The 24,391-nt window shown below is 35.0% G+C and overlaps 1 protein-coding gene across 1 annotated transcript; it reads left to right on the forward strand.

The window, feature by feature from the left end:
- Positions 1-8,138: 8,138 nt before the first annotated feature.
- Positions 8,139-23,344, forward strand: LOC103031371 (aquaporin-8-like). Its single transcript, XM_007240522.3, has 5 exons — positions 8,139-8,530; positions 9,965-10,091; positions 10,534-10,748; positions 20,714-20,848; positions 20,944-23,344. Exons 1-5 carry the CDS (start codon positions 8,247-8,249, stop codon positions 20,984-20,986), a joined length of 804 nt encoding a protein of 267 aa, XP_007240584.1. The 5' UTR covers positions 8,139-8,246; the 3' UTR covers positions 20,987-23,344.
- The last annotated feature ends 1,047 nt before the right edge of the window (positions 23,345-24,391 follow it).

The following is a 24,391-nucleotide window of genomic DNA, read 5'->3' on the forward strand; positions in this document are numbered from 1 at the left end:
CAGTACAAATGTTTCACATGGTAGGTTGAGTTGTGTCAGAGCCACATGTGGCCCACAGTTCAAATTCCAAAATAAACATTAAATATGGTGGCTACAGCTGGACCAGTTTTGGCCCACAATCCTGCTAAAACACAATGGACCACCAAAAATCTTGTATCAAGCAAAATCACTTTTCACTTCTGTCTTTTGTTTTTTACTTTTTGACAAATTTTAATATGGCAATTGTTCTTTACTTTTCCAAAGTATAGAAAATCAAACCTTTATATCTCTGTAGCTTTTTCTAGACAATAAATAGGTCTGGTGGAAAGACAAAGAAGATTTTAGCATAGGTCTCCTGCTGCTCAGATGTGTCTCCTAAGATAAGTAGCTCAGAAATCTAATCTCACATGTGTCTCCTCTTGAGGTTTTCTATAGATCTCATTGGCAGTGGTGGTTCAGTGGTTATAGCACTAGGCGTTGATAATGAATGAATGATTTTGGCAGCTTTTGTCAGTGGTGATTCTGTGGCTAGAACACTGTGCCACTGACAACAAGGTTGTGGGTTTGATACCCAGGTCTTACATGTGTTTTAAAACAGTTTTTTTTAAAGTTTTGAATCCTTTAACAATAGAAGTATCTTATGTTGCATTTGTGTCTAATGCTATTTCTCATAAGCAATTTTAGGAAAAACATCTGTGACTAAGTTAGTCTTTAAATAAAATCTAAATGAGAATCCCAAATACATCTCCTGAGACGTCAAATATCAACGTTTGAGCAAAATAATTTTCTTATGGGTTACATTGAAAATTAAATGACAAAAAAAAAACAATAGAAATGTTGGAAAATGGCCTGGACTAAACTATTTTTACACTGATTCCACTAAAGGTGTTGAGTTATGTTGTGAAGTGCGTTTTAAAATTTTGAGAATATTAAACATGTCTGAGATTTGTGAGATAGAATAATATACTGTATGTGGAGTTTTAAGAGCTGCTATGCTGGTTGGTAGCAATGCAAACATTGCTGTATTTTAAGCACAGAAGACCAAGTCACAGAGCTGCACAACAGACAGACTCAGAAAATCCTTCATTCCGAGAGCCATCAGACTCTTTAACTCCTCCCATCGGGGACGGGATGCTGCTGGCGACTGAGTTTAATCCAGTCACACCACATGGACATTATTCAACCACTTAATTATTTATATTAACACTTCCCCAACCTCACTTACATTCGATGTCATTGCACATTGCACTTCACTCTGTTAATTATTTAATTATTTATGACCATTAGCAACATCTACTGCACTGCTCCGTTTACAGATAGATCCTTACCTTGTATAGTTAGGTTTTTTATAGCCTTATATATTTTCTATTCTTCTGTGTTTTGATTTGTCTGAGTATGTTTCTTATTATATGTTGTTGCTGCTGGATGCCTAAATTTTCTTTGGGATAAATAAAGTATCTATCTATCTATCTATCTATCTATCTATCTATCTATCTATCTGTCTATCTGTCTATCTGTCTATCTATCTATCTATCTATCTATCTATCTATCTATCTATCTATCTATCTATCTATCTATCTATCTATCTATCTATCTATCTACACGTTGATCTTTTGCAAAATTTTAAAAAGTAATCTGCTTCCACCTGCTGGACACTTTTGTTTCTACAGGCTCTTGGAACAAACTGAAGCAAATCTGGATTACTCATGGTTAATAAATCACTTCAGAAAGTCTTTAGCAGTTCATTTTGTGTGACTCTGCCTGCTGTATAAGTTTCATGACTCTTTATATTACAACTGTACAGTTCTAGACAAAGGCAAAAACACCAATAAAGTGCACACAAGGACACACGTTTTAATATTATGTTTTTTTTTTATCTGTGCTTTTAAGTTAAGTTATTTTAAATTATTTAAATGATTTTAAAGAACTGCGGTCTGCTTGACCGCAGTGATTTCAGAACCTTTGGGTTAAACATCCTCCACTTGTTTATGGAGGAAATGGAGCTCTCTGGACAATAAAAAAGGTTCAGAAGAAAACTATGCCTTTTAAATTATACATTTTTTGGAATGTGTATCAGGTCTGAAATTCAGGGATGGGTGTAGATTAATAAATGAAATGTATTTAAAAAGTTGAGCAGACGGACAAAAGTCAAAGTAAATGTAAGAAACATTGCAGTTTGTACTGTTTAACTGTTCCACACTTCCACATTTTCACTTATTTGGGGTAATAATAAAAAGAGGTAAAGTGATATGTTTGGTCTTATAGATCACTCATTTTTCTGCGTGGCGTGTGTGCCCAAGAAGGGACTCGAATTGTGTCATAAAGACAGAATTTGGCACAACACTTAGAAATGCAAACTTTTTTCTGTTATTACTATTTTTCATACCATTTTGTCTACAGTTTACGAGGCCAGTTACTCAACCAACTCATTAGGACTCCCCTATCACTAGTGATGCCCCAACACAAGGGGGGTGAAGACTAGCACATGCCTTACGGCGTCACATCTATGTCAAAAGTGGATAGAGCAAAAATAACAGGTGAAAAAAAATTAACCAGCGTGTTTTAAAATCGTGAGTGTGTGAATTAACTTCTCGTGAGCCCGAATGAAAAACTAGCGAGCAAAAAAAAAAAGGGAATCGTGTGCGCGCTGAAGAAAATGTTGCTCACGAGCTGCCTTTTTCTCCTCTCGGGTGCTTTTTTTCCCCTCGCGCGCTGTGTGAATTACCTGCAGCAGCAGTTCGTGCACGACTCAGTTTTTTGCGCTGCAGTTTTGAAACGGATGCGTTTTAACAGTTTGGGGGCGGGGTCAGGGTCGCCTCCCTCAGCGAACGCTATTGGCTGATATCTCCCGGGTTCGGGACGGACCACCTACCTCCATGAGCCTGAGGAGGGCGGGAAATAAAAGGACGGCAGGAGAGTAACCAGGCCCCCAGCATTTCCCTTCCAAAACGTGCCACCGGCAGTGTGCTGCTGAGGAATGAGAGGACCATTTGAGCAAAGCTATCCATTCACTTCCATTCATTTCGGGGTGTCTTTGAACCAATAATAAATGTATTTCCAAGCCGTTTTCGATTATGAAACAGCCCATGTTCTTTTCTACAAAGAACGGATTTTCTGCCATTTGATCCATAAGATTAATAATCTGTTCATAGCTTTAGAAAATATTTTTTTATACAACTATGCTAACGATGACGTAAAAAGACAGCGACCCAAAATACCATGCTGTAATGTTTGGAGAAGTTGCTCCTCTTATTTAAAAGTACAGAGCTGACTGAATTAGAGCAGGGTCAAAGTAACCTCTTATTATGCAAATATAATACTACTACTAACAGTTATAATACATTGTAGATAGTAAGATAGTAGTAAATAGAAGTAATATAGACTATGAGAATTATAGATATGTATAGATAGAACTATAATTTATATTACACATTTATTATTATCATTACTGAGTTTCTAAATGCTTGTTATATAGACAAACTATGAATATTCTTCAGTAAATCCGTGGACTAATATTGGCTATCAGTAATTCTAGTTTATATCTGCTGTTTATTCAATAAAAGCCCCATTATGGGACGGAATGAACTTTTCTCACTGTGGAGTAAATAGTTCTGTGCAGCTCCTATAAACAGTACGACTGTTTGCACTGAACGCGGAAGATTCGCGTCATGCTGGCGCCTGCGCAATCTCTCACTTTCCCGGTTAACGCCCCACGAGAAGCCGACCAGGAAGTGACACGATTGGCCTCACCTGGCTCTGTTGAAATCAGCGGGATGGCTTGGTCCAGTTAATATATACTGTCAATGGAGAGTAAGCTAGCTGGCTATGTCTGCCCGGGTTTAGTGCCCAAAGCGACCCGCTCTGTCTGCCTGGTCTCTCGCCTGTAGCTACCGTCTCTCGCTTGGAGCAATCGGCTTGCCGGCTCTGTCTGCCCGGGTTAGCGCCTAGAGCTCTCTGGGTGAACATCACCGGTCGCTCCATACGATAAACGGTCGCTTTAGGTGAGAAACCGGGCAGACAGAGCAGGTCGCTTTGGGCACTAAACCTGGGCAGACAGAGCCGCCGCGCCGGAGAGCGGGCTGTTTGGATTGTAGCACAGCCAATTAGCTAACTCTCCTGCCGTCCTTCTGTCCCAGAGTTTCACATTTGTGCTCACAAGAAGTTAATTTACACACGCAAAATTTTAAAGCACACTGGTTATTTTTTTTCACCTGTTATTTTTGCGCCCCTGACTTGTATTTTTGGGCCCTCGACTTTTGACATTGATGTGACGCCATACTGCGCAGCGACTCAGTTCTGATACTTTAAGTCACAGACGCCTTGTGCTGATGACGCCCTGGTAGTGATAAGGGGAAAGAGCATCATCTACCCACCCAGAGAGAGCAATAGTATGCTAGCATTGCACACTTCATTCCACAGCTCAAAACAACCAGATTATTTAAATAAACAGCAATAAAATCAAATAGAGGACTCAAATAGATGTCCAAACTCAGGTCTGATTGGCCAATATAAGCCTGTAGCTCTATATCCACTGTTTTGTTTGCTCAAAGTTAATACGTAATATGGATTGATAATGCTACAAATGACATATGCAATATTAGAATAAGATAAGAGAAGATAAGTATTATCTGAGTCTAATGATAACAGGAGCCAGTATCCCCTAGAACACATAGTAAATGTTAAAAGAACACACAGAAACTTCTATTATTTCAGAACTATAGGTCATACAAGTGTTTGAACAGTGAAGTGGAGGTGGGGGTTCCTTCAGAGCACATTTAGGGTCATGCTGTTTAAAAAAAATGCTTAAATGCAATGTAACATATGTGTGAATGTATGTAAGTGATTGCTATATTAGAATACAAGGAACAGTTTTTGGGGAAAACTACAATAGAACAATAGAGAGAAGGTTCTATTACCCTGTTTGAGAATCTAAACTGGATGCTTAATGAGAAACTATGTTTTTTATGGACATGGAGGTGTACAGGTTTCATATGGAATCCTGCAGCACATTTACCAACAGATGTTGTAGCAGCTGAGCCTGTAGATCCTGCTCTACTCGTAGAATGCTGAAGCTGGAGTCTCAAATGGTCCCATAAATGCTCCATTGGCTATAAATCTGACCACCATGCACAATAAAGAGGTGTTTAAATGTGGTGGAGACATTCTTGGGAAACCCTTGCTTTGTGTGGATGAGCATTATCCTGCTGAAAAATGCCAGTTAAAAGCCCTGCTGTGAAAGACATCACATGTAACCATGGTATGTCCCGCACATATTGCTGAGTGTCTCTTGTATCACTATTAGGGGTGATTAACTGTTTAATGCACTAGCATTTGGGGCAGCATTTTTCGCTCCATGGCAGGGGCAGAAAGAAAGTGTCTATAGCAAGACTTCAATACTCAAACTCAAACTCAGATCCCAAACTAAACAGTGTATAGCAATCTACAACAAAAAAAGATGATGGTGGTTGATGGACGATGAGCAGCCTAGATGGTGGGCAACCAAAATGACCATTCTACTTCTACAAGACCTATAAAGGGCCTCACTCAGTCTGTCAGCAATCTCTTTAAGGGTACACTATCCAAAAGCAGACTTTGAGAGCCATCACTGGGAACTAGGAGAAATAAAATGCCCTCTTGTGGCAAGACCCAGAGTTTAAAGATTAAATAATGTCTGAAAATTTACTAATGTGGTCTTGTTGATTGGTGCCAGTCCTTGCCTTCCCAGGAAATTAGGCAAAAATTCTCTGAAACTGGGCCAAATGCTGTGTAAATTATATAGTGTACAATCAATGTACCCTACTAGCCATGGGATACCCATAATCCAATGCATTGCTTGGTTTGAGGAAGACCAGCATTGAGATGGTGAGATATGCAATGCTATATGGTCACAATCTTAATGAATTCTGTCTGAATTCCATAATAATCTTCCATATAATAATGTGTATTGTTGTATTTAGACTATGTTCTATATACTCTGGATAAAAGTGTCTGCTAAATGTAATATAATGTAATATAAATGTTCTTGCCTTGAACTTGTAGCCCCTTTCCTTCCCCCTTACCTAAACCACCTCTAAATCCTCTAACCAAAGAAATGTTAATCTTTTGCAAACACCCCATAATTCCCCTTACATTTACCTGCTGTTTACCATGTTAACACAGTAGTAGCACTTATGTTGTATTTACTCACGTGAATAGCTTACTGATTCAAAAATCTTATCTTTAGAATTTACCTTTTCCATATTTTTAGTTTTTGAGAAAACTCACCGTTAACATCATGATTAATGCTTATGACAGTTTGGACAGTCGTCTATACTCTAATAAACAATGGATGTTAGTTAGAAACCTATATTAAAGTTTCTTAAGGGTTTTCTTAGGTTTATTATTAATCTTTGCCCTTGTGTGTGGTTTGGTCATTAATCACATTTTGTGGCATCCCGCAGGGTTCTGTGTTAGGGTTTGTAAAAAAAGTTATGAGAATGAAGCATTGTATTATGTGCCTGAGTACAGGCTTTAATGGTTTGTTTATCTTGCCCACTGCATTACACTACCTTCACCATGCTTTACAGATAAAGAGGTGCTCTGGAGAATTAGCAAAACTGCTACACTGTGGTAAAATATTGTCTTATCTCTTATATTTATATTCCAGAACTGTCTTTAACTGTGTTTAAATGTGATCTTCCTGTTTTCGAGGCTTATCTTGTGGTAAGTCCTCTGCTGATTGTTGATTTGACTTGCAGTGTGTTTTTGATGAACGTTTATTCACTAGGTAATTCATTCTTCTTCTTACTACATTGGTTTACATTTATTCGTTCTTAACTATGGCTTTTTTCAGAGAAGGTTGTAGACATTTTAGTGGGTTCTTGACACTATGATGGATTCTTAACTTAACTGGGCACGACGATTCTGTATCTACAAATCTTTTTAAAATGGCTCTACATGGGACCAAAAAGGGTTTTACTCACTAGAAGAACCATGATTTTTAAAAAGTAGGCATTTTAAGTGTTAAGTGTTATACTTATAGTTTTTTTTTACCAGATTTAATGTTTTTAATGCCAATTTAAGTCAATTGTATAAAAAGCAAGCATGGTCAGCTCAAGCTGGTCAGTCTGATTAAGCTGGTTGATGCTTAAGCTCTACACCAGTGTAGGGTGTGTTGTTTTGTTGGAAATCGATGGTTTTGCTGGTCTACAACCATGATCAACTATGATCAACCAAGGCAATTTCAATTAAGCACAATTTACAAGGATTACAATGCTAAATTTAAGCATGGTCAGCTTAAACTGGTCAAGCTGATTGAGTTGGTTGATGCTTAAGCTCTAAACCAGTGTAGGGTGTGTTGTTTTGTTGGAATTTGATTTGATTGTTGGTCTACAATCATGATCAACCATGATAAACCAAGATTAACCAAGACAACCAGTATAAAGACAATCAATGACCATTTTGGCTATAAAAGAACCATGTTTTTTTTAAAAGTAGACGTTTTAAGTGTTACTTATAGTTTGAATTGTGGCTATTTTAATGGTTTTGAGCCAGATTTAATTTTTTTAAATGCCAATTTAAGATAATTGTACAATTATTACCCTGATAAAAAGCAAGCATGGTCAGCTCAAACTGGTTAGTATTAAGCTGGTTGATGCTTAAGCTCTAAAACAGTGTAGGGTGAGTTGTTTTGTTGGAATTTGATAGCTTTTTTGGTCTACAATCACGATCAACCATGATCAACCAAGACAACCAGTATAATGACCAGGTTTTTCAACTACCAAGACCATCAATGGCCAGCTTGAACCATCCAAAACCAGCTTCCAGCAAAAGAAGGTCTTGAAATTATTTCTTTGTTTGACAGTACATGGAAATTGTGTCATTTCTACATGGTTCACCTTGTTTGGATATTTATATCCTCAGATAAAACTGAACATTGCACTTTTAATTCCTGCAAATATACTGTAGTGGACAGATACCATTATGTTAGTATCAGCTGAGTCCTACTGCATTGAAAAACTCTTATTATTTAAGTCTTGTATTAGAATCTAAAGTCAGGATGTCAGGAAGTTGTGCAATGAAGTTACATAATGTCTTTTTTTAAGTCCAAGGTGAATTACCTGCCTCTGTTTGGCAGCCCCACCAAAAGTCTTAGCTTCAGACCAATCAGCATGAAGTCCAGCACAGAAGACGGTCACTCCCTCTCTCCTCCTCCTCCTCCCTAACGTTTTATCAGGCCTGTACCGGCCTGCTGTTCCACACTGCAACCTCCATCCATCTGCAGCACCATGGACACTCCAGTATCCCCCACATCCATGACCGACCTGTGGAAATCCAGCAGCATTTCCATCACAGAGTCTGAGGAGGAGGAAGAGACCAAGGTCCACAAGGTGGTCAGCATCTTCCAGCGCTACATCCAGCCCTGGCTGGCCGAGGTGGTGGGCTCCATGCTCTTCATCTTCACCGGTTGCATGTCTGTGATAGAGGACCCCCTGGACACGGGCAGCCTGCAGCCTGCCCTGGCACACGGCCTGGCACTGGGCATCGTCATTGCGCTGTTTGGAGAAATCAGGTACGGGTTAGATGTCAGTGATGAGCTGAGAAGAGGGAGTTTTGGAGTTTTAGAGTGTCCTCTTAAAGATGGTATAAACATAAAAGGTTCAAAACCACTGAAGAACCAACCATTCTTTATTTTAAAAAGGTTAAGGTAACATCTTAAAGGATCTTTAATAAAGCTGGTGCTATTTTAATGCTTCTTTGCTAGGTTAAATAGTTATTTGGCATGAGGGAACATATGGTGTATTTGGTTGTTTAAAGAAACTTTGAAATATGTATCTATATTGGACCAAAAGGATTTTGCTTATTTTTTTAAAGTCATTAAAGGGGCCATGTTTAAAAAAAAAAAAAAAACATTTAAAGGGTTTTTAAAGAGCCCCAAAAAGGTTATTTGGTGCAAACTATTGCAGAACCATGCATTTCTTAAAAAGGGAACTTTTTGTAGTTTTTTTTGGGATCTTTTAAATATTTAATGCAAAAAGCATTACATAAAAGTTTTTAAAATGATTTGGGATTATAAAAGGATTAAACTTACTTGTGCCAAATACTTGAAGGTAATGTGTTTTAACATGATGTCAAACCTGCTATGAAAGGTTCTTTAAAGAACCTTTGAAGAAAAGTCCAAAAATGGTAAAGCAAGTGGACATGTTTGGTCCAATATAAAGGTGGTCCCCAAAAATATGTCTTTTAATAATATAAGCTAATATATAAGCTAATATAGTATATTTTAATACATCTGTACTATGGTGAAAAAATCTATCTATCTATCTATCTATCTATCTATCTATCTATCTATCTATCTATCTATCTATCTATCTATCTATCTATCTATCTATCTATCTATCTATCTATCTATCTATCTATCTATCAGTAGAACTTTTTTTTTATTTAAAGGCGGTGCATTTCAATGGTTCTTTAGTACAGATATTTAATGGATATTTAATGGTTTTCGTTCCTAAAACAAAATCACTTTTCAGAATTTATAATTTCTGCAGCACAATAGTTTCTACTAGGGACAAAAAATGACTTCAGTGCCTCAGAATTAGTGCAAGAACCATGCTTTATAAAAAAGAAGGGGGGGGGGGGGGGATTTAGTAACAGTTGTCCAAATTTTATAGGGTTTGTGCCAGAAAAAAATGCTTATTTATGCATTTAATCGAAGATTTGCTGTATATGATTCTTTAAAGGATGCCTTACATTGCATTTCTTTTCTTGGATGACATTTACCAAATTTTACAGTTTATCCTAATTTCAATATGTTTTAAAATCAGCATCTTTAATCTTTGCAAATATCTAAAATGCTTAAATATATGTGTTATATGTACATGTATGCATGTATGTTGGAAGCTGGTGTTTAAAGCCACCAAATATTGTCAACGTTTCCTTTTTTTTAAGAATAAAGAAATTTCCAAAACATTTTTTTTTTATATTTTATCTTCTTGCCCTTCAGTGGAGGTCACTTCAACCCTGCTGTATCCGTGTCCGTCTGCCTGTCCGGGGGTCTCAATGTCATCATGCTTGTGCCTTATATAGGAGCACAGCTCTGTGGAGGAGTTATAGGAGCAGGTCTGGCCAAAGTAGGTACCATTACCCATACTTTTACTTATTTTTCATTTGGCTTTTTTTTATCAATTGATTTTTTTTTGTTGTTGTTGTTTTTTAGTCAAAAAAGCCAATATTATTTTATTTTTCACCAAACTTGGAGCCACATTCAGCAATTTATCTTAGAGAGACTGAGCTTATCTGTGTTTTATTGCGTATTTGTTCGTGATGTGCACACACACACACACACACACACACACACACACACACACACACACACACACTGCTGCATGATATCATGGTACATAGGAAACTGGGGAGATTGGAGAGGTAAAGGTTGTGACTTTATTATGTAAAACAATCAAATAAAAGTGCAGGTGGAAATACTGTAGGGTTTGATGTAACAAGGACTGGGTTACATAATGAATTAATGAATGATATAAATCATTAATAATCTGTATTTATATTATTTTTTAGGCTATTTCTCCACCTCAGGTTTATTATAACACATCTGGAGGAGCGTTTAACACGGTGAAGCACGGGGATCAGATCGGGCCTGCTATAGTAGCTGAGGTGGTGATGACTCTGTTCCTGACCATGTCTGTGTGTATGGGGGCCGTTAACGGCAAGACGCGTTCCTTACTGGCCCCGTTCTGTATTGGGCTGACAGTCACGGCTGACGTCCTGGCAGGGTGAGTTTTTATATATCTGTCTATCTGTATGTCTGTATGTCTGTCTGTCTGTCTGTCTATCTATCTATCTAGTTCTATAGTTCGATTAATAGATAGATAGACAGATAGATGGCTTGGGTTGAAGGAAAGTCATGTGACAGCATTATGTAACTTGATCATGAAGTATTACCTCAGGAGGCAGCTTTGGGAATGCCCACACCGGTATAAGTTATGAGATGTTATCTTGTGAGGCAAGTCGAATGCTGGCCAGTGTGCTCATGGCAAGGTGGCATAAATTATTATAATCGCTGACTCTTCTGGCTGCTCTCCATGTACTTATTTCCTCAACACAGAACTATATCATATGTTTTTATCACTGCAGACATCATTTTTTACAATTTAAACATAATTTTTAAAGCTTTAAAACATGCCCTACCTGTATCTCCAGGACCAGCTCGCCAACCAATCCGCTCACAGTAGCAGTAATGCTAATGCTTTACAGTGTAAAACCTGTAGTTTTTTGTAGATAAACTGAAATACACAGGCAAGCTTTCTTTGCTTTTTTTTTGGTAAAAGACATTATTCTACTTTGTAAAATTTGAGAAATACGCAAGAACAAGTAGTTTTTATTTTTATTTTTAATTTAAAGTTTTAGCTTTTAAGCTCCATTCCATTTCTATTCATAGAGGACTTGGGCTCCCTCTAGAGTTTAACAGTCATTTACTAGAAGTCTGAAGTAAATGTTTAAAATTAACTGTGTAAACTTTACCCATCATTACTGTTCTGTATTTGCTTAGATTGTGTAGTAGTTGTGTATATGACAATCTTGTCAGTGTATTTAAAATTGCACTTAACAATCGAATATGTACGCTCCATAACACTACCTCCACCATGCTTGACAGATTAGGTGGAGTGGTTTAGATCAATGATTTTCAACCACTGGCGTTTAGCCCCCATTGGGCAAGACTGGTACTGCTATTAATCTGATGATCAACATTTTGTGTTCTAAGATGATTTGAAATATGAGATGTACACTGACAAATTTCAAGTAAATTACTTGCAAAAAAATAAATCATCAAGCACATTGATTGGGCTGACCTAGTAAAGTCACGTGACTAATAGATTAGTCATACAAAGGGTAGAAGTCATACATAAGAAGCAGGGTCAATACCAATGAACAGCAGCAAGAGAGAGAAAACCTGAGGGGTTTATATAGGCCAGTGGACAGGTGTTAGTAATTTGGTGATTGACTTCCTGGAGCTGCCCAGTGTCATGTGATCATGAGAGTCAGTGTGTGGAGCATCCTGGGTATCGTAGTCCGGAGATTGGAGATCGTAGGCACAGCTGTGGGAGAGACAGAAGTGCTTTCAGCAGCGGGCGTGACACATGCATATTGTTGTCTACAAAACAATGGCTAAAAAGGCATAGACTTACCAACACTAGTACAACAATGGTGCTGTAGTCTGTAACCACAATAATACATACTGTTAAAAAGGATCAGGCCAACAGTAACTGCCTCACTGTAGGTCTGTTGCTGTTGCTAGATGGTCTGTGGTGTATTTTTTTTTTTTGTTCTCTCCTTCTATGAATGAGCTCCTTCAGCTTTTGTGAAAGAAAACAGAGCAGAGCTCAGGTTCAGGACAAAACCCACTTCACCTTGTCGGATGTTTGTTCAGGCGTCTGTTCCTCCTGGTCACTCTGATATCCCCCTGACCTACACCGACTTGTTGACGGTCCATGACGAGTGTTGTGGTGCTTGAGACCACATGACGATCACATGACTCCAACCAAAAACCAAAGCTAGGTGTAGTGTTGGTGCAGCAGGCCATTATTATGTCCTCTTGTTTCTTGTGTACAGATAGAGGAGCAAACCTGTAGCTGTTATAAATACTTCATTATCTTACTTGAGTAGAAATGTTGATTATCAGACAACTTTTTTACCACTACTTCTTACATTATAAAAATAGCCTCGTTACTACTATTTCATTTCAGCTCCCTTTATCATTCTGGCTTCTCATCGTTCAAAAAAAATCCCTATTCAGATAAATCTCTCCCTCCAGATAGAGTGAAGTATAAACATATACCATTCCGACACCCTATAGGTTTATACTGTGATCCATCACACCAGCACATCACGTCACAACCCCCCCCCACACACACACACTCCAGCAAGAACATAGCAGACGTATGTAGCCTAGTATGAAGATGATCCGTTCAGAGACTCAAGAGAAATCCAGCTCTCAAAATGTCCAAACAAGCTACTTATATAATATATTTGCATTTTACTAAAATAAAATACATTCATTTACAATGAACAGACAGTATATGCAGCTGAAACACTAGAGAGCCTAATGCATCCCAGATTTATCAACATTAACATTTTAATAATAGAACATTATGGTCATTATGGCTTTTAGAAAAATGTGTTTTAGGGGAAGGGGGGTGTAGTGTACTATAGGACTATAGGACTCTGTGGTTCGGTCTAAGCTTTTGTCCTTAATGGCTTTATTTTTTTACCCATACATTACTTTTACTTTTATACTAAAAAAAATATTTTTAATCAGTACTTTTTACACTTTCAATTAAAATGTAAAAAAAAAGCTTGAGTTGAAACTTCTATAACTTTTACAGAGGTATTTTAAAACCCTATTATCTATACTTCTACCTACAGAGTAACGAATGTGAATAATTTTCTAACCTTTGCTTATTATTTTTTTAATTCCTTAATGAGAGTTGTTCTAATGTATAGTAGGTAAAGCATCACAGTTTAATCCACTAGATGACCTTAAAATTAAAAAGCTTACTTTTCAGAAAATGGAAAAAAATATAAATAAAATGATTAAAAAAGCTTAATTTTCCTAACATAATTACATTATATTTAGTACACTTCAGCAATTCAGCTTTTGGCTCTAATATCTACAGTAATATACAATAATTGTTTCAATAATCTATTTTATTGGTCCTATAAAAGAAACATTTAATTCTGGAACTTTAATTATTTAAATTTTCACTACGTAAAGTAATTGTATTATAAAATGATGATTAGATTTTTTTTTTTTTAGATTCTTTATTGATCCCCAAAGGGGAAATTTTGGAAAGAGACGGTGCTACTGGAATACATAGTATTAGTATACATAGTATTATTATATACATGTATTATAATCAGAAACTGTGCTCTGTAGAAGCAGAATTTAGGTCTTACCTAAGATCCATTACTGCTAAATCAGCGGTTCCCCTTTTAACACATAAACAAAGCATAACCATGGATCTATTGTGTGTTGTGTGTATAATAACTAAAACAAATATTTAGTCCACACGCAAATGCTTTTCTAATTTTCACATGGCAGTTATGTAATTAAGTGTGACTCAACACGCATATGACTATACTGTATAAACTCTCAGTCTGTAATGCTGCAGAGCCGATTAGATCAGCAAAAACTTTAATGGGAGGGAAAAAAAAAAGATTTTTAACTGTTTTATGAGAAGAATACACTATTTATTTAAATGTATTTAAAAGTGAAACGTATGAATCAGCTTTTTGATTCATATCTAAGATATCTTTTCACAAAACTAACCATATAATAAGTGTCAGGATACATTTTATATTTTAGATTTTTCACCTCTTGCTTAGATTTATATAGATTAGCTTTGCACATCTTGGCTGGATTTTCTCAGCCAGCTTTATGAGGTAGAGTCACCTGGAATTCAGGCTTTCAGTTAACAGCTGTGCTCAACTCATCAAGAGTTAATTACTTGAATTTATTGCCTCTTAATGTGTTTTAGAGCATCAGTTGTATAGTTGGTAGAGTTACAGGTATACAGTGAATAGATCTATTTGAGCAATGTTCTAATCCAGATTATGAAAAGCAATAACTACTCAACTAAGTAAATAACAAAAAAATGAGTTTATGAAATGAAGGTCAGTCAGTCCTAAATATTGCAAGAACCTAGGATGAAACTGGCTCTTATCAGGAATGCTGCAGGAAAGGAAGATCAAGAGTTACCTTTGTTGCACAGGATAAATTATCAGAGTTACACACAAAGTATGTTGGTTGTTTAACACTTTTAAGGAAAAAATAAATATATAAAATAGAAATTCTCTAAAAAAGAAAATTAATATATTTATATATATATTATTTATTTATTTATTGTCTTTGTTTTTTGTGTTTTTTTCACGATTCTAATATATAATTTAGTTCAATATGTTTAAATATTGCTCAATAATAATAATAGAAAAAATCTTATGAAATTCTATTTTAACCTTTTCAGACCTGAATTATCTCCAGTGTTGGAAAAATGTTTTTTCTGTCTGTAATGCACAGAAAAGAAGACTCGATTATTCTACTATAAAATCTATATAGCAAACAAATCCAACTAACTAAAATATTTAACATTTTTTTAATTTCCATCGCATTGGAAGCCTGTTTGTAATATTTTATGTCATATTGACCATTTATTTTATGAACCATGCCTAAACATTAAACAACATGCTTAAAAAGTTTAATATGTTTAAATATTACTCAACAAAAAAAACTGAGTTATGTTTAAACAACATGCCAGGAGCAAATCGTCCACGGTTGATGGCTGCTTTCCAATTCTGCTTCAGTTACATAATCACAGGTGAATCTTTTTACAAATGACTAAATAGTTGCTCCCTTCCATAATGATTCAACTGGTTCAATCAGCCCAGCGCTGGCCTGTGGAGTTCCACCGTGCAAAATGTTCCTCACAGCCTTTCAATTTGTTGTTTCAATTATGTGCACAGATATTATCAGAAGGTAAAGCTGCAGTTCAACATCAGGACCTCCAGCATCTGCACTGAGCTCAGCAGCACAAAGCCTGGCCTGGTGCTATCAGTGTGCGGTACGGGCTGATAGGGTCAGAGCCCTGGGGTAGAAAGCTATCAGCGGGGTGTAGCTCGCGGCTGATAAGATCAAAGCTCTTTGTGCTAGGTGCTTGTGTGTTTGGATGTAAGTACAAAAGAACATCATGCTCATTTTAACCACTAAGGTCAACAGCCCCTACAATAGTGATGAGGCAACTGTGACACGGCTGTTCTCGACGCACGAAACCGAGCCGCTGCAGAATTACTGGGGCTTTTCCCTTAGAAAACCTTATCTGGCCTGTGGTGGCAGCATTGTTGCAGATGCGTGCTTTCAGTTTAAGATACAACATTTCATTCAGGCAGCTTCAAACCAATGTGTGGAGAACTTTGAGCTGCAGCCAGAAATGTCAAATATTGATTGAATCTGAAAGAAACCTTGTGCTTCTCTTTGCAGAAGTTTCAGATGAATCCCAATACATGTACAGTCTCATATTTAATCTATTATTTAATCCATGAGCCCATAACTTAGTTCCTGCATAAATAAACTGCATTAAAAATGTTCTCACAAAATAATAATAATAATAATAAAAAAAACATTTTGGCATCCAATTTTCATGCAAACACCTTTTTCACACAAAATTCTCACAAAATTCTCTTTTAACAATTTCAGACCTGAATTGTCCCCAGTGATGGAGTGTAAAAAAAAAAAAAAAAAAGGTTTTCTCTCTGTAATGCACAGAGAAGAAGACTCCAATATTCTACTTTAAAATCTACATAGAAAATAAATCCAATTAACTAAAATATTTAATAGTATCTATAGTATATATATATATATATATATATATATATATATATATATATATATATATATATATATATATATATATATGCACCTCTGGAAAAAAATGAAGAGACCACTTCAGTTTCTGAATCAGTTTCTCTGATGTTGTTATTTATAGGTATATGTTTGTGTAAAATGAACATTGTTGATTTTCTTTGATTTTACCAAATTGAAATCCTCTAGAATATAATCAAGAAGAAGATGGATGATCACAAGCCATCAAACCAAACTGAACCTGAGGCATAAAGTTATCCAAAAGCAGTGTGTAAGACTAGTGGAGGAGAACATGCCAAGATGATGCATGAAAACTGTGATTAAAATCCAGGGTTGTTCCACCAAATATTGATTTCTGAACTCTCAAAACATTATAAATATGAACTTGTTTTTTTTTTTTTTTTTGCATTATTTGAGGTCTGAAAGCTCTGTATCTTTTTTTGTAATTTCAGCCATTTCTCATTGTCTGCAAATAAATTCTCTAAATGACAATATTTCTATTGAGAATTTGGGAGAAATGTTGTCTGTAGTTTATAGAATAAAACAATCATGTTCATATTAATTAAACATATACCTATAAATAGCAAAATTAGAGAAACTGATTCAGAAACTGAAGTGGTCTCTTCATTTTTCCAGAGCTGTATGTAGATACATGAGTGTGTAGAATTTTTGAACTGGTAACGCTTGCTTGGATCTGTGTAAAGCCCAAAGTCATTCTTCTATAGCATCATTAAATCACCATCTGGAACAGTTTTATTAGTGTACATTAGATAATAAAGGGACAGTTTGTTAACTACTTAAGAGGCACATAAAGAACAAGCACATACCAGCACACTCCCACACACTCATTCACAACCGTGGTCTAAATTTTCTCTAATCACTTATTAATCTTATCTTATTATATCTACACTGTTTAACATGGTTGCATAACAGAAAATCACCTGTATCAGAGCGGCTCCTCCTGCCTCTCCCATCCCTATCACCGGCTGAGCTGTGCACCACGCGCTGATCTCTGTTTACCTGATACAGCACTTCGCTTTGCACGCAACACATTCAGTCTGAAAACACAAATGATCATTTTCACTATATATCTGAAAAGATGATAGAGGGTGCAGAGATAAAAGATTTAAGAATATATATATATAATTATATATATATATATATATATATATATATATATATATATATATATATATATATATATATATATACAGCAATTGGAAACAATTAAGAGAGCACCTCAGTTTCTGAATCAGTTTCTCTGATTTCGCTATTTATAGGTATATGTTTGATTTGTTATTTTATTCAATAAACTACATATAACATTTCTCCAAATAAATAAGAATATTGTAATTTAGAGTATTTATTTGCAGAATATAAGAAATGACTGAAATAACAAAAAAGATGCAGAGAGAAATCAATATATGGGGTTTTCATGCATCATCTTGGCATGTTCTCCTCCACCAGTCTTACACACTGCTTTTGGATAACTTTATGCCTCTCCTGGTGATATATATATATATATCAGTTTCATATGAATGTTTAATGCATAAATGCAAATTAAAAATTTTTTATACCATTTTGCATACCTTTGCATGTGATACAACCTTTATAATAAATGTATACTGGTGTAGTAGCTAGTGTAGCTAGTTCATACCAATTATTTGCAACAGTTAATCTTCAATACTTCTACATATATATATATATATATATATATATATATATATATATATATATATATATATATATATATATATATATATATAACATTTGTTTTGTTTTGGAACTTAATGTTTTATCCAATTTTATCTAATCAATTTATAATGCAATTATTTTAGTACATAATTATTACATACATAGGTCATTAGTCAAGGTCACCTTGTTGATGACTTGTGTAAAGCATTAACATTAATTTACAAAATTACAGCATCAGTTCATTTCTTTTTTCTAACATTGTTAATTAATACTAAAGTCTTCAAGACTATGAAAGAACACACAAGAATGAATTTATTAAACTTAAAATATTGGTAACTCTGATGAATTCATCCTGTGCAACAAAGGAACTCTTGGTCTTCCTTTCCTGGGGCAGTCCTGATAAGTGCCAGTTTCATCATTTTATGGAGACTGACTCAACGTTCTTGAGATGTTTCAGATCGACTGACCTTTTTTTATCTTTTTTATCTATATGATTTTTATCTTTACTTAGTTCGATACTTCTTACCATAATATGGATTAGAACATTACTCAAATAGGGATATTTACTGTATACCTGTAACTCTGCCTCTTCACAACTTTACAACTGATGCTCTCAAACACATTAAGAGACAAGAAATTCAAGTAATTAACTCTTGATGAGTTCAGCGCAGCTGTTAACTGAAAGCCTAAATTTCGGGTGACTCTACCTTATAAAACCAAATAAGAAAAACATCTATATACTATAATATAAAACATCTTTTGACTTGTTGGTTGAGTTTAGTATTTATCTACAATGCAGACACTTTTTAAATGATGTAAAAAATATATAAAAACATATATATATACATATAAAAGTGTTACGCTGCAATCAATGCAATCAAATCCTTACAGCAGTGCTTGAGCAGAATCTAATAGAAATCATACTCTTAACTTTGTATAAACACAAGCATATATTAGATATGCCTTTATTTTTAATTTATATAGAATAATAGAAAAATGATATAATAGAAATAGAATATGTTTGTATCATGCCTAATGCCAGGCGTGAGCTCTGTGTCTTTAAATGCAATCAAATTCAAACTCAAATGCTCATAAATGTATTGATTATTATTAACACAAATCACAGTTATAACACACAGCGATTATATAACAATGACAAAATAGTGAGCCGTGGTAATAGATGTAATTAAAAATTGTTTATTACCTTTATATTTATCTCTCTATTTACTGTGATAATTAATATAGTAACACAGATTTAGAGCAGTTAACGTTATTGTAATAGCCATTCTATTAAATCGATAAACCACATGAAAGAAGATAACATCTCTATAGTCCTATAATTGAACAGATTATATCATGAGTGATAAGATTAGAGTCGCTCATAAAAAATCCATCTCAAGCTTTTAAAAGAAGCTTAGAATCCATTCATTTACCCTTTAAAATGTACCGACCCGCTGCTGTTTAGTGTTACGCCCGTATTATATACATACACACAAAGCCTGACACACCTGTATAGCCTATATACCTCTTAGTGCACTCTGTACATATACATTTAAATATACAATAGGCTCCATTTACATTGTGTCACTCGTACCTGGCACATCACTGTATTTATTTAACCTGTTTAATTAAATGTCTGTTTATGCAGTTTGAGAAATATGATATTTGTGAATAAAATTGGAACTTTTTCCAATATTTGCACTTTTTGTGCAAAATGGTCAAACATTTATTTTTTTTGAGTTTATGCTGATGCTGATCATTTGATGCAAATTTTACACCATCCCTTTCAATCAACCTTTATTTGAACTCGGAGTACATTGAGGGTGGCCCTCATTTACAATGCAATTGTGTGCAATAGGGAAGGGATTGACAGAAATAACAACAACAACAACAAAAAAGTAGATATAATAAAATAAGTATTAAAAAAGCATAAAAAACAGCATTATAATAAAGTAAAAAAGAGGATAATAATTAAACAAAATATATTAAGATATAAAACAAATAAGGTAAAAATAATAATTTAAGAGTAGGAATTATAAAATCATAGGTAAAAAAGGTAATAGAACGAATAAAAATTCAACTACAGATGAATAAATAAAAAACTAAACACATAAAACAGTAAAATATAAACAAGCAATAACTAATAATAAAAGAAAAAGTAAGAAACTAAAAATAAATAAAACCCACCAACAAACCTAAAAAGTTAACTAAAAAAATAAAAAAAATAAAGAAAAAAAATAAAGAAACTTAAAACATACCAAAGATCATAAAAAAAACCCTAAAATGAGCTAAAACAGTGGCAGGCTGTCTGAAGGTGGTTAGAAACTAGGAGTTTAAAATGATTTAGTGACACCAGCTAGCTGAGCTTTAGAGTTTCCTGTAGTGAACTCCAACAGAAATAAACGCCTGGACATTTGGCAATTCACAAATTGCTACCATTATCACAGCAATGGCAAGCGTCAGCAGGTCACTTCAGAAGCAGTCTGGTCCTCTCATCACCCAGCATCAACCTGGACAAAGAGCAGCAAATCAGTGTTAAAATCAGTGATGTTTTTTTTTTATTCCAACACTTGAAAGTGTTTAATTATATTAAATTCAATTTGTCTATTTTTTTTTCTATGATTTTTTTAGAGGAGCGATTTCTGGAGCCTGCATGAACCCAGCTCGTGCATTTGGCCCTGCAGCAGTGGCTCATTACTGGACCTATCACTGGATCTACTGGGTTGGACCAATGGCTGGAGCTCTGATCACGGGGGTTCTCGTTAGGTATGCATGTGTCAGTATTTTTCTACATATTTTTCCCTTTTTAATTGTATTAATAACTTGTTTTACACATGTAATTCTTTAAAAACTTTGTCCAGGTTGATGCTCGGTGATGAGAGGACCAGACTGCTCCTGAAGTGACCTGCTGACGCTTGCCATTGCTGGAGTGATTGAAGAATGAAGAATTAAATATGTGAATAATGTTGGTAATTTGTGGATTGCCAAATGTTCAGGCGTTCATTTCTGTTGGGGTTTAAAGAGGCTGATAGATGGAGTATCCTTATACTTTCTGTTCTTTGAAAGTCCTACACATTCCCTGCACTCTCCAGCCAGTTCTTAACATTTAACACTGCAGAAGAACACAGAACCACTCAGACAGAAGCCTGCAGTTAAGTTAAATTATTCCATTTATACCACTACGTTTTGTTACTGTACTCCTATAGTCTCTCCATCGCCAAACGTGGCACATGGATCCAAACAGTTTCAAACATATGTTTTATTTATTGGTCCCAGATTTGATTTAAAAGAACGATCAAATCTTTGACCTGTCTCACTTTTTCTATAAAAATGATAAGCACCAATATGATGGTCTTTGTCAGTTTAACTTTAAGCAATACAGTTAGACTTTCCTTCTTTAAAGCAGCAGTCCTTAAGATGTTTCCTTGTAAACTGAAGTTAAGTTGAGTTAAGAAAAGACAAATATATCCTGGTACCACAACTCCTGTAGCGTCTAATATATAATATATTTATTCCAAAAACAGAGTGGTCTGGTAGGTTTGTTGGATGTAATTGCTCTCTACCTTTTGACAGTATTTCATAAATGAACTAAATGAATGATAATTCAGTTTGAAGTATGAAACTCATATATTATATTGATGTATTACACACAAAGTGATCTATTTTAAGCGTTTTTCTCTTTTATTGTTAATAATTATAGCTTACAGCCAATGAAAACCCAAAAATCTGTGTCTCAGAAAATTAAATATATTATATAAGACCAATTGGTACTTTTGGCAGTGTGGGCAGTGTGCCAAGTCCTGCTGTTTATGAGTACTAGTGTGAAGTTTCCACAATCAGTGATGGTTTGGAGAGTCATGTCTTCTGCTGCTGTTGGTCCACTGTGTTTTACCAAGTCTAAAGACAGCGCAGTGTTTTCCCACAAAATCTTACAGCACTTTATGCTTCCCTCTGCTGACAACTTTTATGGAGATGTAGATTTTATTTTCCAGCAGGATTTGGCACACCGCCCACTCTGCCAAAAGTACCAATTGGTCTTATATAATATAAAATTTTTCTGAGATACTGATTAGTTTTTTTGGCTTATAGCCATATTAATCAACAGTAAAAGAAATAAACATGATCTTAGAATAGATCAGTCTGTGTGTAATATATCTATATAATATATGCGTTTCAAATTTTAAACTTAATTACTGAAATAAAGTAACTTTTCAATGATTTTCTATTTTTTTGAGATGCATACAGCAATTCCAATTACATTTTACATTAACCTGCATTTAAAAAAGTGCTCTTCCATATTCTTGGTGCAGTTACACATTCTTACCAGAGAGGTCTCTAAATCACCACATTTCCAAACCCTGTCTTTGCTGAACTCAACACCATTTTCTTTTCTTAGACATTTAAGAATAACCAGCATGTCCGTATGTTATTTTAGATTACATTATGTAGCGTCAACTGACACAGTACTTTTAATTCAATATGATAGTTAAGGTTAACTATATGAACATGAACAGTCCCCATTCACAAAAGACTTACTCAAACTGAAATCTTCTTAATTTAGATGTATGTGAAATTAAGAAAATTATATATTTTATATATATTTAAAGTGATCTTTATATGAACTAAATGATTACTTACCTTGATTAACTGTTTATGTTTATGCATATAAATAAAATTGTAAACAAATATAGACATGTTATTCTCCAAAATATAGATAATAATAAAAAAAACCTGGGATTGAGCTAGCGTACTGATGGCACCTGGGCCAGGTTTGAGTATATAATGCCTCTTATGCTTGCCAAACGTGTAAAGATTATTTCTTACAGTAGTTTAGTTTTTTATTAATTAATATTTGTGTAGATTAAATATCTGCAGTTGCTCTAATGAAGAATGTTAGAAGATGTTTTTTTTTAGTTGGCAATTGTGTTTAAATGTTGATTTTTTTATGTGTGTCATAAAGAGTTTCTTCCTATTGTTTTAGATCTCTGACAATATGTGAATGTGCCTATAGGGGTGAATGACCCGTTTTCTTGGAACTGTAATTTAAAATAATACATGAAATGAATAATAATAAAAGCAAAATGGGACTATGTTCATATTTGGAATTTGGAATTAATTTGGAATGTATGATGTAAATTTCCATTTGAAGAACGTAAACTCAAAACAAATTGAATGAAATTTTTACAATTCATGATTTAACTTTTTACAATGTTCAATATTGAAATAAAAGAAAGTTATTGAAATTAAAGAAAGTTGTGCCATTGTGATTGTCATTATCTTTAGTAAAGTACTGTATATTGTATATACATATTGTATGGTGTAAGGATTTGATGGCATTCAACAATAAGAGCATTAGTCAGGTCAAGATGTTGGAGGATCATCACCCCACTTCATTATCCACAACTCTCAAACTCATAAGTTCATGTTTATCTGCTCTAGTGAGTCTTATTCGATTGGCAGTATTTTTCTATGGGGACTAGATGAGCTGTATGTGTGCATTTGCACATCTTTGGCAGCAAAGACTGCAGCTTTAAGTAACTGAATGCATTCATTGGAAGAGGTGTCCACAAACATTTAGACAAAATATAGAGGCAGTATCACTGACAGAGACCATAGGTCTAGTCTCAATTTTTAATTGAACGGAAATTTACTGTCCTGCAAGTAATGCTATTTTTGGCTTTTTTTGTTCCCTTTTGAAAATTGTTAAAGTTGGTTATTGTTTGCACTAGTTATTTCTTTTAATTGTATCATAATTTTATTAAAAATGTAACCAGTAAAAATGCTCCAAAATATTTTGGAAATGAATCTGTTCACTCATCCCTCATCCCATTATATAGCACCTCTCTAGAAACCCAAGGACGCTTTACAATTTACACGTGAGAAGCGGCATACAATAGCGCACAGAGTACTCTCAACCGGAAACGACTGTGCACCTGGAGGACTGCATCGGGCACTATAGCATTTACCCAGAACAGAGTGCTAATTCATACCTGCGCACAGTCATACATACATTTACACACACACAAACTTACATACATACCACACATTTTAAACATACACACCAGATCAATTTAGAGTATTTAAATTTACCTGGACTCCATGTTTCTGGACTGTAAGAGGAAACTGAAGACCCTGGAGGAAACCAACACAGACACAGGGAGAAAATGGAAACTCCACCCTAATAGGGACTTGAACCCAAGACCCTAGCGCTGGGAGACGAACGTGCTAACCACTTAGCCTCATACAGAGTTCCCCAATGGTGGAACAAACTACCTTCCACTACCAGATCAGGAGAATCTCTCGCTATCT

The sequence above is a fragment of the Astyanax mexicanus genome, chromosome 19 (genome assembly GCF_023375975.1).
Source record: "Astyanax mexicanus isolate ESR-SI-001 chromosome 19, AstMex3_surface, whole genome shotgun sequence".
Lineage (NCBI taxonomy): Eukaryota > Metazoa > Chordata > Actinopteri > Characiformes > Acestrorhamphidae > Astyanax > Astyanax mexicanus.